General features: G+C 48.7%; 1 protein-coding gene across 1 annotated transcript; it reads left to right on the top strand.

The window, feature by feature from the left end:
- Positions 1-7205: 7205 nt before the first annotated feature.
- LOC144736644 (uncharacterized) lies at positions 7206-12627 on the top strand. The gene is made up of 3 exons (XM_078619214.1): positions 7206-7332; positions 11121-11267; positions 12430-12627. Exons 1-3 carry the CDS (start codon positions 7213-7215, stop codon positions 12625-12627), a joined length of 465 nt encoding a protein of 154 aa, XP_078475340.1. The 5' UTR covers positions 7206-7212.
- Positions 12628-16414: the final 3787 nt, after the last annotated feature.

The raw sequence follows: 16414 nt of genomic DNA, 5'->3' as shown, positions 1-16414 counted from the left end.
CTCTGACGAAGTTAGATTGCCACTCACGGCCAATAATAGAGACGGCAAACATTTGAACCGGGTCCTGGTCAGCCTATGCCCACCTCTATGGCGACTCAGCCTTATATGAGTACCCTGGTGCGGTGTGTAAACATCAGCACTGGGGAGACAAAGGCGGCCCCCGGGCGTGCTGCTGGCCACACAACACCCTCGTGTGCCGTGCCGTGCTGCTACTCGTTTGACAGAACTTTCCCCAACAGTCTGTAAAAGGCTATACGGGGTCGGTGGGGAGGAGCGGTCTTCATCAATTTTTTTGTGTCGCTCATGCGAAAAGCGCCTGCTGGGTTTCCGCTCCCCGTGCGAAGGAAACGCTCAAGCCGTTCTTGTGTGCGACTGTTTATCGTAATTGTGACTGTGATTTCACGACTTGTTGGCTTTATATCGACTCGCCCGTATCTCCATGCACTGCCATTCAGAGAAAGAATGGGCGATTGTTGTTGTCGTCGTGGTCTTCGTCAGAGTCATAACGTGGACTTGAACCCAGGTGCAAGGGGGAGTCGATAGCACGGATGATCTGGGGAAGGGGGTTCTCGACCACGCGGGCAGCAAAGGAGAATGAGCGACCTCCCGTTGAGAGAATGGTGAGTGGGAGACTGCTACTGAAAACCTTGATTGCTGGAGCAGAGATAGATCGAGAGTGCGGAGGAGAATAGAGAGGTGAGCGGGGAGTGTTAGCATAGATTTGAAGTTTTCGTGACTGCAGGGATCCATCCTCTTTGGTTTTCCCGCCTTTCTTACCTATATAGCCGCTTGTTACAGCAACCCTTTTGCCCACGTCTGCAATTGTTTCTTGCTGTGGTTGTCCCACCTGATGACGGATGCTTGTGTTGCGCCCGAAACGTCGTGATTTAATTTTATTTTATTCCTACGTGACTTTACCGAAATAACCAAAAAGTATAGTGTTAGCATAGTTTGTGTAGGCGAGTACAGTGAGACGAGAGTGTTAGCATAGTTTGTGTCGGGGAGTAGAGTGAGACGAGAGGGGAGTGTTAGCATAGTTTGTGTAGGGGTGTAGAGTGAGACGAGAGGGGAGTGTTAGGAAAGTGTGTGTAGGAGAGTAGTGTGAGAGGGCGAGAGGTCGTGTGTGTTCAAGTGCCCCTGTGGAGGATCTTGCAGACTGTGAGTTGCATCTTGAAACTGATTGCCACCCGGTAGAGTGATCGGGCGATGGGGTGAGGGGAGGGGAGTATCAGCGATGTAGACTCGGTCGCGTCCTGAACACGCATCGTGGAGTCGGAACACCTCCCACGGGGTGCGTTGATCACGTTCTTGTTCCGTGTGCGCCAGGAGGAGCGAGGGGTCGTCGTGTCCGTGCTGTCGGTTCAATCGAATCCCCAAACCCGCTGGACAAGCGGGCGCCGCGGTGGCGAGATGTTAACTACCTCGCCTCGTATACAGGAGGTCGTGGGTTCAGTCTCGACCCTGACGCCGGTTCTACATTTTTAGTTTGTGGGACTCTCTTTCTCTCTCCCCCTTGTCGCGTGGAATTTTCTCCGGGACCTCCGGTTTTTCCCTTCACATTTAGAATCAACATCACCCATTTAGAGTATTTGGGGCCTTACCTGGTAAAATTAGACAGTTTTGTAAAATGTCTTCAAAGGGAGTGAATTGCGCAACTTTACACTGCTCTCTTGATACGATAGCCAGTTAGTCGGGCTTGGTCCATGGTAGACCCCAGGTACATTTTTATGAAAATATTTTTTATATTTTTTCTTAACATTTACTTGTTTATCTGTTGAGTCGGGGGGTGCCCCATTGTGACCGACTGTGCCCCTATGCGTTGCATAACGTTGCCACATACCCCCAACCATAGTTGTGCCCCTGAGTGACATCTCTCTGCGCAAACACTCAGGCGGGTCCGAGTATTCGAATGAAAGGGATGACAGATGGAGCCCATCCGTCTAATTTAGAATCAGAATACTGTATTTATTTATCCCGCAGGAATCATATGAGCGAGGAGGCTCATTTTTCATGGACGTCGAACCCCTGGTGTCAGGCTTGGAAGCCTGGGGTGCGCTTATATGAACGGCGGCGCAGCGGTTAATCGTCACCGACACCGGTGACGATTATCTGAAATGGCCCTGGGCCTTACCTAGGTCGACTCAGCCTCAAATGCGCAAACATCGCCACTAGGGGAGACAAAGGCAGCCGGTTGTAGGTGCTGGCCACCCACCCCCATCATGTGCCGTGCCGGCCTTCATAGGTCCTACACGCCAATAGCACTTGCCCCAACAGTCTGTTCAGGCTAAACGGGGAGTCTTTGTTTTTATTAGATAGACTGTAGGCTTAGGCGAGAGTCGTATGAAATTCTGCATTTTCTCGCCCTCGGTATAAGGCCAACGGTGGACTTACCGACAGAGTTAGTCACTCAAGAGGAGCGTCACTTGCAATCGACTCCATTCCTGGCTCTCAGTCAGTCGTTCAACTTACACGTTCCTGTGGCGAGTATGTGAATTCATCTCTGCAGCACGTGTGTTATTGCAGCGCGTGCATGCGCACACACACACAAACCCAGTTGGTTTGGGATGCAACAGGATTCGTTTAGTAGATGCTCGAATGTTCTAATGGCCAATCCCTTAACAATCAGTGTGGGTTCATCTTCTTGGTTCTTTCGGTAAAGTCACGTAGAAGGGAAGTAATAAAATAATAAAAATAAAACATGATAAAATAATAAAAATATAATAAAATATTTTATTATGTTTAATTTTTATTATTTTATTACTTCCCTTCTACGTGACTTTACCGAAAGAACCAAGAAGATGAATCCCTGCAGTCACGAAAGCTTTAAATCGAAATCAGTGTGGGGCTTAATCTAAAACTTTTTATTTTATTTTACTAGGCAAGCCCTACTGAGCTACGTAGTTCTTTTTCAGAAGCGACCTCTCCACAAATGATAGCTCAACGAAGTGGCTTATCACGTGGAAATGTACTCTAAACGCATGATATGTTTCTAAATGTGGAGGGAAAAAACGGAGGAACCCAGAGAAAATTCCACGCGACCACGGGGAGAACATGTAAACTCCAAATATACAGGCTTCAGGGTCGGGATCGAACCCACGACTTATTGTATGCCAGGCGAGATAGTTAACATCTCGCCACCGTGGTATCAGCAGAACCCTGAGAAAACCCACAGTGGCTAGATGTCATCTCCCTCGCCTGCTATGCAGGTCTTGGGTTCGATCCCGACCCTGACAATGCCTGCTGTATATTTGGAGTTTGCGGTGTCTCTCTCTCTCTCCCCATGGTCACGTGGATTTATGTCCAGGTCCCTCCAGTTTGGCCCCCTCCACATTTATAATGAACGGCATGCGTTTAGAGTAATTTGGCTGCTACTATAAATCCACACGTGATTATGATGATGATAATAAGCCAACTTCGTTGAGCTATCATTTGTGATCGGCAGGTCGCTTCTAGCAAAAAAAACTGCTACTATATAGCAGCTCAGTAGGCCCTTATCTGGTCATATAAACAGAACTCCCAGAGCACCGGGCAGCAGAACTAAGAGCCCCCCTACATGACTCGCTCTTCCACGGGTTTTTCTCTGTCTCAATCGCAGTGTCTGCATTGCGCTCCTCTGTGGGCGTGCTGTGCTGGATGTGCGCCCTGCTGTGGGGGGCCCTGGAGGGAGCCCCACGCTCCTCCTGGTCGGGCTCCACCGCCTATATCATCACGGTGCAGGGCCTGTGCAGCAAGATCTTGGCCCACCTGGAGCAGGTGCAAGACGAATACGTGAGTCAGTTTAAACACGTACTAGTAGTAGTGGGGCTTTTTGCGACCAATATGAATCGTGCTAATCGGAGGTGCACCATACTTCACCATGCGGGTCAGTGTGGGTTTGTGAAAGTTAAGGGGGCATAGGGACCTGTTTAGATCTATAAATAAACAACAACAAGGAAAAAACACAGAGGGAAGTGAACTGGAGGTCACCGAGTATAGACGGTAGCTGGCTGATGGACTATAGGACGTAAAAAACTGTGGTCGAAGCAGACGAAATAAAACCAGTTTAACACGTAGTAGTGACTTTTACGACTAATATTACCATACAGGAGGGTTTTTTGGGTTAGATCGCATAAAATATAAATGTGTCGTTAACCACAATTCTGGTTTGTCACCTGATGAGGCTGATTTGTAATTGCTGGGCGAAACGTCACGGTACTTAAATTGTAAATGTGGGTTTACTCTCCAACACACAACCGGTGGTGCTGAACTAGCAACTAATCGGCATATTTTGTTTACGTGAACAAACCTCTTACTAATTGGGCTGTGTCGGGTGATGGTTTTAAGGACACGCATTAATATTGACGCGATCCAACCCAAAAACATGAAAATAAACCTCTTATTCAGATACGCGACTGCTCCCCGCTTGGACCTGCCATGCTAACCGGGGGGGGGGGGTGCCGAGGTGGGGTGCTGTGCCACCACTAAATGGACACTTTGTCAGAGCCAAGGTCACGCTCCTGTTTTGGTGCTCCCCTCCCCCCTCATACTCCGATGAACACGGTTGGCAACGTACAGTGCTAAAGAAGTTCAACATACGTCCACACACCGCACCTCCAATTAGCACAGTTGGCTACGTAACGTGCGAAAGGTTAAACGTAAATACTGTGAGGGTTGCTTTTTTTATTAATATAAGAGAGAGGAGTTCGGATCCATTTTCTCTCCCATGCAATTTCCTCAAAAGTATAGGGCACCAGTGCGGACTTTTAAACGTGCTTGAATGGTGGCATAAAGGAGGGACAATAACTCAATCCAGAATACAGTCTTAACGAGATTTATAATGTATTAACTATGCCTTGAGACACTTTGTCCAAGGACGCGAATCAAACAATAGCAGATAACTTCACACATCTACACAGCGCCCCTGCGCGTCAACATTTACAGATCACCGAGTGCATCCGACTTTTCAAAACTCTCGCATCACGCCCCCGCGCGTCAACAAATCAAAGAACACCGAGTACGACTGACTCATTGAAACTTCTCGAAACTCGCACAACACACGGCTACACAGCTCCCCCTAGTGTTGACAGCAACAGAGCATCGTGGTTATTAAACATATACAGAAAACACGACGACCGTTTGTGCCAACCCTCACGCACACTCCACTCTTCGGTGCTGGGTTGAGGCAGAATCATTCCAGGGTACACGAATCTGCAGTCAAGGTCATATGCAGCCTCAAAGATTCCCAGAACCCAACGGTAGTGTCTTGGTTTGCATTTACAACCACGCTCTTTAATTATCCACTCAAAAGACAGCCTTTGTACTTGGTGGAATCATCCAACCACACGTTGAACAGCTCGGCGCAACTGCAATGGTGGTCACGAAGTTAACGGTGTCAATCGCGGTCTTGAGAGACTCTACGTGGCGACAGTCTCAGGACTTGGCCGGTGCCCCCAACCGCACTTTGAACAACTCAACGCGGCTGCAGTCGAGGTCCCGGAGCCGCCCGCCCGGTAGTCGTCGCTCGTATTCTCTGGGAGTCACGTGGTCGTGGTGAGCATCGATCGTCTGCGTACCCGCTATCGCCCGCTTAATTCTAAAAATGTAATCTCACCCTCACGGCCTCTCTCCCTCCATAGCAGCCATTCAGCTGTTTTTTGCTGGGCGGCAGACATTCGTCTCTCGCCTGCCTGCTCCTGTCAATCAGCTTGGCATGTGCAGTGTCCTCCAATCGGAATCTCGAAAATTCGTTACATTAAACTAGATTTTTTTGTTGGCAACACCTGGCCACCAATCACGCATAGCCCCGTTGACTGCTCCCTCGATCCCACGTGGCCTGTCCTGACTTGGAATGGATGTCCCGCCCCCAATTAAGGCAAGATGAAGTGGTGCCGTTGCTTCCAGAGGGTGGGGAAATTTGGGGGATTCTCCCCTCTCACCAACCACTCACCCCCCTTAACTGATGTAACCTCAGCCACCTCGGCTCACCCCTACGCGACAGTGCTCACCCACACTGTTACAAATATATATGTACTAGCTTTACTACCCGGCTTCGCCCGGGGCTTGGATTCACCACGCACGGCCGCCTTTGTCCCCCCAGTGGCGATGTTCACACACCACACCAGTTACTCGTTTGAGGCTGAGTCGACCGAGGGGAGGCCCAGGACCGGTTAAAATAATCGTCAGCGGTGGTGGCCGTGAGCGGGAATCGAACTCAGGTCGCCGGGTTCATAACGCAGCGTAGAGCTAACCACTACACTACCGATCCCCCCTCACACACACACGCGCTCTCGTCCATAGGTACACATACACGCTCTTGCTGCAGACACACACAACTTTTAGGGTGCGTACGACAGTAAACGACTGAAATAATAAAGCAATGCTGCGCGAAGAACACCTTAGACTCACATGCGCAGGTCAAATGACAGATGTGACGTCACAGCTCACTTGCTGTGCAAAATATATGCATTATTGCGCCCCTCCCTCCCCCCAAAAAATACAAAAGTCTATTTTAATATTTTTTGCATGGTGTACAGTCTGGAAAGTACCCACATGGCAAATTTCAAGTTTGTTGCATGTCAGGAAGTATGCTAAACATTTTGAACAGACACACATATCCCCAAATTTTCCTTATATATACATGTGTAGCATGCGTTTCGCTGCGCGTGTTGCGAATGACATGTGATGTTGATGATGTAGATTTGTGCGCTATGAAGAAGGGGGCCCATTGCACAAAACGTCGTCGATTAGATTTTGTTTTCTTCTTTTCCCCGTTAGAAGGCCACACAGTTGTGAATTGAGTTTGTTTGTAAATTATAAATTGTGCTTGTGTACTACTGCACCTTTGATGAGCACGGTAGGCTACATACAGTGCAAAAGAAGTTCAATATGCAGGCAGTCCCCTGGTTACGGAAGACCCGACTTACGGAAATCCGACTTTACGGAATCATATTTTCTTTTTTATTCAATATGCGGAAATGCTTGTGTGAGTTACATAAGTGCAAATAGTGCAGCGCAGTGAAGCTGTGGATGAATAACTTGGAGCAAGGTGGCCCGCCTTAAGTTTCTTTAATGAGTTATTTACTGTATGTACTGTGTATCTGTGTAACCGTTCCGGCCTTCATAGGTGCTCGCTAATAGCACTTGCCCAAACAGCCTTAACATGCTGTTGGGGCAGCCAATGCATGGGAGGGGGGGGATCGTCTACCTGTAAAAAAACCCTGGGGCTGGCTGTGGATGTCTCTCCAGCGGAGAGCAGAAGAGGTGGAATGCTCGCGGTTGCAAGATCTCCTCGAGGTCGCCGGCGTCCAGAGCTTGGATGAGTCGCTGCCGTGCCCCATCAGCAGAGTTGGCTCGGTAAGGCACCACCGCAGTACGCACGCCCCACCGTGGTGGACTCGTTCACCAACACATCCCGGTCGTAGTAGACTCGTTCTGTTATAGGGTTGAGCGTCACCAACCATATGGCAGCTCACCCAGTGTGAGGACAATGACTATCCTTCATTCTCGCAAGATAATCAGTGTTGCCAGGTCGATGTGGAGAAGATAACAACAACAATCGCCTCTAAGTGACGGTGACGTCACCATGACGCTTGTGGCAGGCTATGTAGACTTTGAGGCCACATGAAGTGTCGAACGCCCGCTGGTAGGAGGTCATGGGATAGATCCAGCAGGTGCCATGGGTTGACTGACTGACATGACTGGCCGATGCTCTCCATTGTTGCTGGAGGGCGACTGCCTCCAACTGACAAGTAGCATCCTTCACGAGCCTCCTCTAATGAAGTCGATCTTGACACCGCTAGTACCAGTTATTGGCAATTCTAGATTTGAAGCTTTTGTGACTGCAAGGATTCATACTCTTAGTTTTTTCGGTAAAGTCACGTAGGTATAGTTATTGGCAAGTCCACTCAGCTCCATATCCTCTCGTAGCACATAATTCCATTTCTTCTGTAGCCTATTCCGTGCCTGTTTAGCCCCCGCTATCCGGCTGAACAAAAGCTGTTTGGGCATGCGGCTACATGACCCAGCCAACGCAGCCTTGCCTGCCGAAGGAGCTCACCGATGGGACTTTGACCAGATCTTTCAAGGATTTCTGAGCTCCTCACACAATCCAGCCTGGTTAAACCGAGGATGGATAGTAGACAGGCCAGCCTAAATGTTTCAACCCGCGAAGATGTTCCATTAGGGGGGTCCAGGTTTGGCAAACCGTGACCGAGAAGGTAGCTTCCACACAACATTATGTAGCCGATGAAAAGATAATGATGCCACTCGACTGATTCGGAGTGAGACCTCTGCTGTCAAACTAGAGCTGGTCATAAGCACACTGCCCAGGTATGGAAACCTTTCTACTCTGTCCACAACTACCCCAACAATGGGGAGTTGAGGGGGTAGCTTGTTTGATGACACAAAATTCCCAGGCAGGTGCTTAGTTTTGGAGGAGCTGATGGTAAGGCCACACTTAATAACATGCTCCAAGTTCAGCACCAGCTCCTCAGAATGATCAGCAATCACTATATCATCAGCATACATAACATGGCTAACCAATAGGCAGCCATCCCTCGACCACACCCGAGCATCGTCAGCCTCCCATTGTATATATACCAGATGGAAATTCCTCTGGTACAGCTCTGGAAATCTTCTCGAACTACGTGGTCAAAAAAGATGTAAAACAATGTAGGTGCCAGAATACATCCCTGTCGCACCCCAAGGTGAAGAGATGATGGCTCTGACTTCCGGACACGTAGCTTTACCCAGGCCCACCCACCATCATGAAGGTCTTTAAATATTGTGTGCAGAGTCAGGGATTCCAAAAACACGGAGAACAACCCAGAGCTCATTTTTGTCTTTGACAATCACATTTGCACATCACTATTCGAATATTCCTTTAATCCTAAGCTGTATGTCTATCTATACCATCCACTTATATCGGTATCTTACACCCATTATATGTACTGTATGTGTACAGTATACGTACTGTATATCACCATTGTACAGCTTACTACTTTACGTGTGTTCTATTCTCAATAGCATTGGAAGTAGTCATACTCTGGGTACATGGGCATGGTTATACACTAAACAGTATTAGAGTTAGAGAATTACAATGACAGTAAGTAATTACAGTGCGTCATCCCTTTACAATGCACAGTTCTAAAACGCCTATTATTGCATATATCACAAACGAACAATTCAAAGCCAAGCTTAAAGTCTAGAACAAGTCTAGAAGAAGTCTAGAACATTTATATAACGATCAAAAACAACCTTTGGGTCCTTTACCTTTAAAATGCAACAGCACGTGTTACAACAGCATTTCTTCCGAGTCGCCATTAACCATGTGGCTGGTTTACACGTGTGGTTATTCATTAACCCTGCCAGCCACCTACAGGCCCAACTCAGTCATCACATGCTGCTGTACACACATGCATTGATGCACTGCACAGCACATCAGGACTTTCACAGAACTACACTTTACTCCCTTGCTGCACAAGGATATAATTAAAAGAGTGATCCATTCCTAATGTGCCACATAAGCCTCCTCATTAGACTTGTTGAATCCCTCCACTGATGTTCATCTTTGGTGGGGGTGGAAGCAACCACCACTACCATTCCTCGCCTCCCATTGATGGGGCGGTGAGCTCGCAGTAGCTTGGGACTAAAAGCTTCCCACACCGCACCGCCACGCCCCCTTCATTATTTTGTTCAGAAGAACCATTCCCTGTTGTTTATCTGTCTCCTGTCCTGATTGGAGGACTGTCTACCGCTCATGGTGACTGGAGCAAGAGCCAGTCCACTCGACCTCCTGAATGTCACAGAGATCCAGGTGGTACCAGTCCAGCTCCCGACAGAGCAGTAGTAGCCACTCCTCTGCAGTGATCGTTTGAACATTCCACATGGCCACTCCCAGTGTTTTTTTCCCATTTCTAGAGGAACCCCGAGGGTAACGGTTCAGTTTCCTGGCTCTGCCAAATGGGGTTTGACCAGGAGACGTCATAGACGCCTGTTCACCCGGGGCCTCCAGCACAAACTTAGTTAGATTTTTTTCCACGTAGTTTAGTGGTGATTAAATTTAAGGTGAAGAAGTTACCAGCCGCTCACACCTGTCCAGAGCCCCCTTTGGCGCTGTGGTGGCTACAAACGCTATGAGGGGAATGGTCATTTGATATTGGCCTTCCCCCGATGGCATTGCTCACCAGAATGCGTCTCCTTCACATCTGTCTCTCCACATGACTCGTCATTAAATCATTGTTTTATACATCTCATCAGCATCACGAACCTCTTCTCGGAGCGCATAATATGTGCAGCATTGCAATTCAGGACGAGCAAAACTCTGGATTGGCTTCGACACACGGTGCCTCATCGGCAGCAGCAAAGTCAGACTCGTTTGAATCAATGCTGGCGAACAACCACCAGATCTGGAGTCTAACAGCCATCTGGGGATGTGTCTTGTAAAACATACATGTATGTTTAACTTCTTTAGCACCGTACAGAGCTAACCGTGCTAATCGGAGGTGCGGTGGGAAGGACGACAAACTAAACACAAAAAGCGGTTCTGAATAAATGAGTTTTCAATCTGGACGATTTAAAAGTGCATAGCTCTAGTGGCTTCTTAACATCGAAAGGAAGATGCGTTCCAGACGGCCAAAGTAGCGAATCTAAAGTACACGTTGCAGTGACCATCTTTGTTCGATTGGGGGTTTGGGGGATACCCCATTGACTTTGATAGGGGACCCTGTCTGAAGGATGGTTGGGGTATGTTTGACTTTGATGGGGCCCGTGGTTGAAGGAGGGGGATGAGGAAGAGCAGGAGGAGGATGGGGAGGAGGAGGGGGAGGAGCCCGTTCTGATAGGTGACAAAGATCATGATAGGTGACACAGATTATGATTGGTGACACAGCTAATGATTGATGACACAATTTATGATAGGTGACACAGATTATGATTGGTGACACAGCTGATGATTGGTGACACAGCTGATGATTACAGGTAACACAGATGATAGGTGACAGCTAATGATGATTGGTGACACATCTTATGATTGGTGACACAGCTGATGATAGGTGACACAGCTGATGATTGGTGACGATACAGCTGATGATTGGTGACGACAGAGCTGATGATTTGTGAACTCGGCCTGCCCTGTGGTGCAGGACTGCTCCCCGGTGATGCTGTGCGTGGGGGCCATCCTCGCCAGGCTTCGCATCTTCCAGAGCCTCCTGCACGCACTGCCTGAGATGGCGAGCGGGTCGGAGATCCGCAAAGACCTCGGAACTCTGCAGGCAGAGCTCGCCAATCAGGTGCGCCGCAAGCTCCGACAAATTTAAAACTCAACCATTTGTCACATTTTCCTTGGCAACCATGTCTCTTAAATCACTGTTGATTGTATTTTGCCATTTTTTATGTTGGAATAATTTCCAGATACCTGCCTTGTTTCGCTCATCCCCTGCTTTAATATTTTCCCTACTTCCACATTTGGGTGATCTTCCTGGCTTTAATTTTCTGCGCAAACACTTGAATAAATTTCACCTATATTTAATTACATATTACAGGTTTTTGGGGTTGATCGCGTAAATATAAATTTGTCGTTAAACCCGTCACCACCCGTAAATTAGTAAGGTGTGTCACGTAAACAAAACGTGACAATTAGTTACTAGTTCAGCACACCGGTGTGCTGGAGAATAAATCCACAACATTTACAATTTGAGTCCTGTGACGTTTCACCGGTAATTACAACTCAGCCTCATCAGGCAACAGCCACAGTTGTGGAGAAATCCTCCTCCTCTTTCGACCTTAAATAGAGGGGGAGAAATGTAATGTCATCACTTGTGAGCCAATCAGGTGCGAAGGCCAGAGGGTGGGTAATGTATTCATATAAATTACAATGGATATCTATTATTGGTCGCGAAAGCCTATGAGTTAATATGTATTTATTTTACCAGGTAAGGCCAAAAACTGAGTGCATGTAGAGCTATTTTTTAGAAGTGACCTGGGCATCACAAATGATAGCTCAGTGGAGTGACTGGCCACATGGAAATGTATTGCAGCCAAATACTCTAAACGCTTGACGTTGATTATAAATGTGTGGGGGAAATCTGGAGGACCCAGAGAAAAATCCACGCGACCACGGCGAGACAGACATGCAAACTCCAAATATACAGAAGGCGTCAGGGTCGGGATCGAGCCCAGGACCTCCGGCATACCAGGCAAGATAGTTAACATCTCTCCACCGTGAGGTGCGGGGGGAAGGATTGGTGACACAGCGGGTGAGCCACACCAGTTGTGTCACCAATAATCAGCTGTGTCACCAATCATCAGCTGTGTCACCTGTCATCATCTGTGTCACCTATCATCTTCTGTGTCACCATCACATCTGTGTCACCCATCATCACAGCTGTGCCACCAATCATCAGCCTGTCATCGCCCGTCAACCCCTGGTGCCCGTGCGCCGCTCTTTCACAGTTCATGGCCCCGTCGCCGGTGACGCGAGCGGAGGGGAGTGCCGAGGCGCGGATGAGCAATGCTCTGCGGGACCAGCTGGGCGACCGGTGGGACCGGAAGACGGCCACCGTCTGCATCCTCGACCGCACGGACTTCGCCGTTCGGATAGTGGCCCGCACCTTCCACCTGCTGCAGCCCTGCAGGAACCCGTTCACTTAGCGGTCTCCACCGTCCCCCACCACACCACCCCCCATCCCCTATCACCCCCCATCGCCACTACCCCACATCCTGGGTGCTGGGGTTTCCACCACGTTAGCCGGAATAACCACAGGGAGATGGGTGTGTTCCGGCAACCACGATAACAAGAAGAGCCATCTCTCGTTTTGTTTTACGAATTCGGTAAAAAAAACGGACCCTCAATATGTTCCAAGAGTCGCACAACAACGCAATGCGTCGACGCACGAGAGCGGCGATCCTTCATCAGTAACGTCACGAAGCAGCTTCTTGAAGAGCCGCACGCGACCACGGAGCAGCAAATTACCGAGCCCCTGCCCATAACGAGGTCACTCTCTCAGCCACACAACGTGCACCCTTAAGCCAAGCCAAGTTTTCACGATTTTTCGAGGGACTTCACGAGCTTGAGCGTTTTCTTGTTGCACGCTCACGCATCCAATTCGACATGGGACGTGGTTTTTGTTGTTGTTGTTGTGTTGTTATTGTTCAACGACTCCTCATCTGCCAAGGAGAGTCGATTCGTTCACGTGCCCACAGACTCCTTGCATCCAGTTCGAGAGAACGCGGCCCGATGTCACCACCACGAAAGACAAAGATCCCCCGTGTAGCCTGAACAGACTGTTGGGGCAGGTGCTGTTAGCGAGCACTTATGAAGGCCGTCACTGTGGCACACGAGGGGGTGGGTGTCTTCGTCTCACCAGTGGCGATGTTACTACACACCACACCAGGATACTCACTTGAGGCTGAGTCGACCGAAGGGGAAGCCCAGGAACCAGTTCGGATAATCGTCCCTGGTGTTGGTGGCCGTGAGCGGGGATCGAGCTCGGGTCTCGATCGCGCCCTACTGTCTTGACCATCACTACCACCATCAGCAACAGCAACAAGAATGGAGACGTGTATCGGAAACGTCTCGCGAAGATGGAAATCCTGCCAATCGGAATTTGTGACGAAGAAAAAAAAGTGAACTCCTGACAAGTCAAATCGTGGGGTTATTAAACTTATTTCTCGAGTGTTGTATTTTATCTTTGTTCGGCCTGCGCACGCATCTCACGTGCTATCGCGGTCTGTGCTTTAACTCCTATAAGATATATTCTTCATTAGAACGCGATTTTTCTAAAACACGGCGTTCTGCAGGAATGCCGCGTTACGGGAGAGCGGACTATACAGCATCATGGGATGCTATCAGCAGGAATTACACTACGTCAAATTAAAATATTTTTACGAGCATTAATATTATTATTACAATGGGAGCGATTTTTGAAGCGCTTTTAATGACTCTTGAATGACTCTTGGCACGCCCTGGATACCCACTTACCGAAGTTAAATTCTCAAGCCACGGCTAACATCAGTGGCGATTGGGTCCCACTCTGATTCACCAGTCTGCACTGACCATGGTGATGAAGCTTGGCCAAAACTAACCTCCCCCCTCCTCCCCCTCCATGACCTTCATCCAGCAGTGGATTGCCAAAGCGATGAGAATTGTGAATATGTGTTGGGTTCATAATAGAGGTTTTTTGGGTTAGATCGCGTAAATATATAAATGTGTCGTTAAAACCCGCCACCACCCGACACAGCCAACTAGTAAGGGTTGTCACGTAAACAGAACGTGCCAATTCGTCACTAGTACAGCACTAACCGGTGTGTTGGAGAGCCAAGCCACAACATTTACAATCTGAGTACGACGTTCCGCATTTATATATTTACGCGATCGAACCCAAAAAACCTCTATTATGGATGATATTGGTCACGAAAGCATACGTGTTAATGTGTTGGATGACCTCACATATATTGTTGAACACTGAATACCTTTTCCGCTGTATAGTATATGATGAGTAATATTGAGATTATATATGTGCGTATGAGATGTTAAGATAAAAAACGCTGTTACCGTAATAAATAAACGCTCTTTATTTATAAATATAATGCGAGCTTCGATCATTTACAGGGCGGGCACGATCCACAGCTTAAGATTGGCACGCGCTCGTCTCGTTCCGCGTCCCCCCGCACGCACTGACGGACGGGTGACCCGTCGGCCGCTCGTCGCAGCGCTTCGCAGTTCGACACGGGAGAAACATCCACGCGACCACGGGCAGAGAGAGAGAGACAGAACACGCAAACTCCGAATATACAGCCGGCGTCAGGGTCGGGATCGAACCCACGACCTCCTGTATACCAGGCATGGAAGTTAACATCTCCAAGCTACCGTGGCGCCTTTGAATGGCTTCTTCTCGGGTCTGGCTCCTTGCGCTTGCAATGAGTGCAGGCGTCTGGGTCCCTGCCACCCCCTCTCCCTCCGACGTGGGAGTTGTTGCTCCTCCAGGCACTCTTCGCATTTGTTTTACTCAAACGGAATGGACGCGAGGCGTCGTGGGTTAAACGCCTTTAAAGAAAAATACAGAGACAGAGATACCCCCCCCACCCCCCGTATAGCCTTAAACAGACTTTTAGGGGCAAGTGCTGTTAGCGAGTAGCACCACCTACGAAGGACGGCATGGCACACGACGGGGGTCGGTTTGCCAACACGCTCGGCCGCCTTTGTCTCCCCAGTGAGGATGTTAACGCACCGCACCATGTATTCATTTGAGGCTGAGTCGACCTGGGCGAGGCCCAGCACCGGTTCAGATAATCGTCACCGGTGTTGATGGCCGTGAGACAGAATTGAACTCTGGGTCGCCGGGTTCGTCGCGTGGCAGCCGCGCTAACCGCTACGCTACTGCGTACACGCACACACAGAGAGGGCCACGGCTTTTTTAGCTAACACTTCAGTTAGGTACTCTATGGTTCATTCGGTAAAGTCACGTAGGTATAAAATAAAATAAATCACGACGTTCCGGGCACAACACAAGCGTCCGTCATCAGGTGGAAAAGCGTGGTCTGCTGCTGAGGCAGACTGTTTTAAAAGGTTTGAAATGGGTGTAGCCCAATGGTCATAAAGAAGTGGCCGGGGCTAGTGATGTTAATGTGAGAAATTAGCATGATGCTAATGTGATAAATTAGCATGTAACTGTAAGATAAGAGTAGAGCAGACTGCTCATCGAGGGCACGGACGTGGCTATGTTAATGTGAGATTAGATTGTTAATGTGAGAAATCAGCATGTAACTGTAAGATAGGAGGAGAGCGGCCACCTCGACGAGGGAGTGCAACCCAACGGGTGCAATCCAAAGGGCATGTGAGTATGAGAGTGCAATCCAAAGGACATGAGAGTGCAATCCAAAGGCATGAGAGTGCAATGCAAAGGACATGTGAGCATGAGAGATCTAAGAGAGAGGCATAGAGAGAGGGACACACAGAGAGTCGGAAATAACAGCTGACATAGGCAGGTAGGATGGAAACATCACAGTCAGTTAAGACTTTACCTGGTTAATAACGTCCTTCCAATGATTGCTCAGTTTGTACCCATCCTCTCGGTTCAAGCTGTGTCTGTGTTTATATATCTGGATGGTTTCATGAACACATCTCTGAAGGTAGCCGGTAGGTTTGTAGAGTACCTCCGTCTTGGAAAAATAAATTTCGTGTGAGCCCACAGCGTTAAAACAATGATCAGCAACGGCAGAGAGGTATTGGTCCTACTGTGTTTCAGATCTGCCTTGTGTTCACGAATGAGGTCTGAGACATGTCGTTTCGTTTCCCCAATATAACGACCCTTGGGCTACACCCATTTCAAACCTTTTAAAACAGTCTGCCTCAGCAGCAGACCATGCTTTCCCACCTGATAATGGACGCTTGTGTTGCGTCAGAAACGTCGTGATTTATTTTATATCTACGTGACTT

The sequence above is a fragment of the Lampetra planeri genome, chromosome 62, assembly GCF_965212315.1.
Source record: "Lampetra planeri chromosome 62, kcLamPlan1.2.h2, whole genome shotgun sequence".
In the NCBI taxonomy this organism is placed as follows: Eukaryota; Metazoa; Chordata; class Hyperoartia; order Petromyzontiformes; family Petromyzontidae; genus Lampetra; species Lampetra planeri.
The sequence above is the reverse complement of the archived record's forward strand: the minus strand, read 5'-3'. Positions and strand labels throughout refer to the sequence as shown.

Coding starts and splice junctions, on each gene's coding strand:
- LOC144736644 (XM_078619214.1), top strand. CDS start 7,213: ATGTCTCTCCAGCGGAGAGCAGAAGAGGTGGAATGCTCGCGGTTGCAA. Junction 7,333..11,120: donor CCATCAGCAGAGTTGGCTCG/GTAAGGCACCAC, acceptor CCTGTGGTGCAG/GACTGCTCCCCGGTGATGCT. Junction 11,268..12,429: donor AGGCAGAGCTCGCCAATCAG/GTGCGCCGCAAG, acceptor GCTCTTTCACAG/TTCATGGCCCCGTCGCCGGT.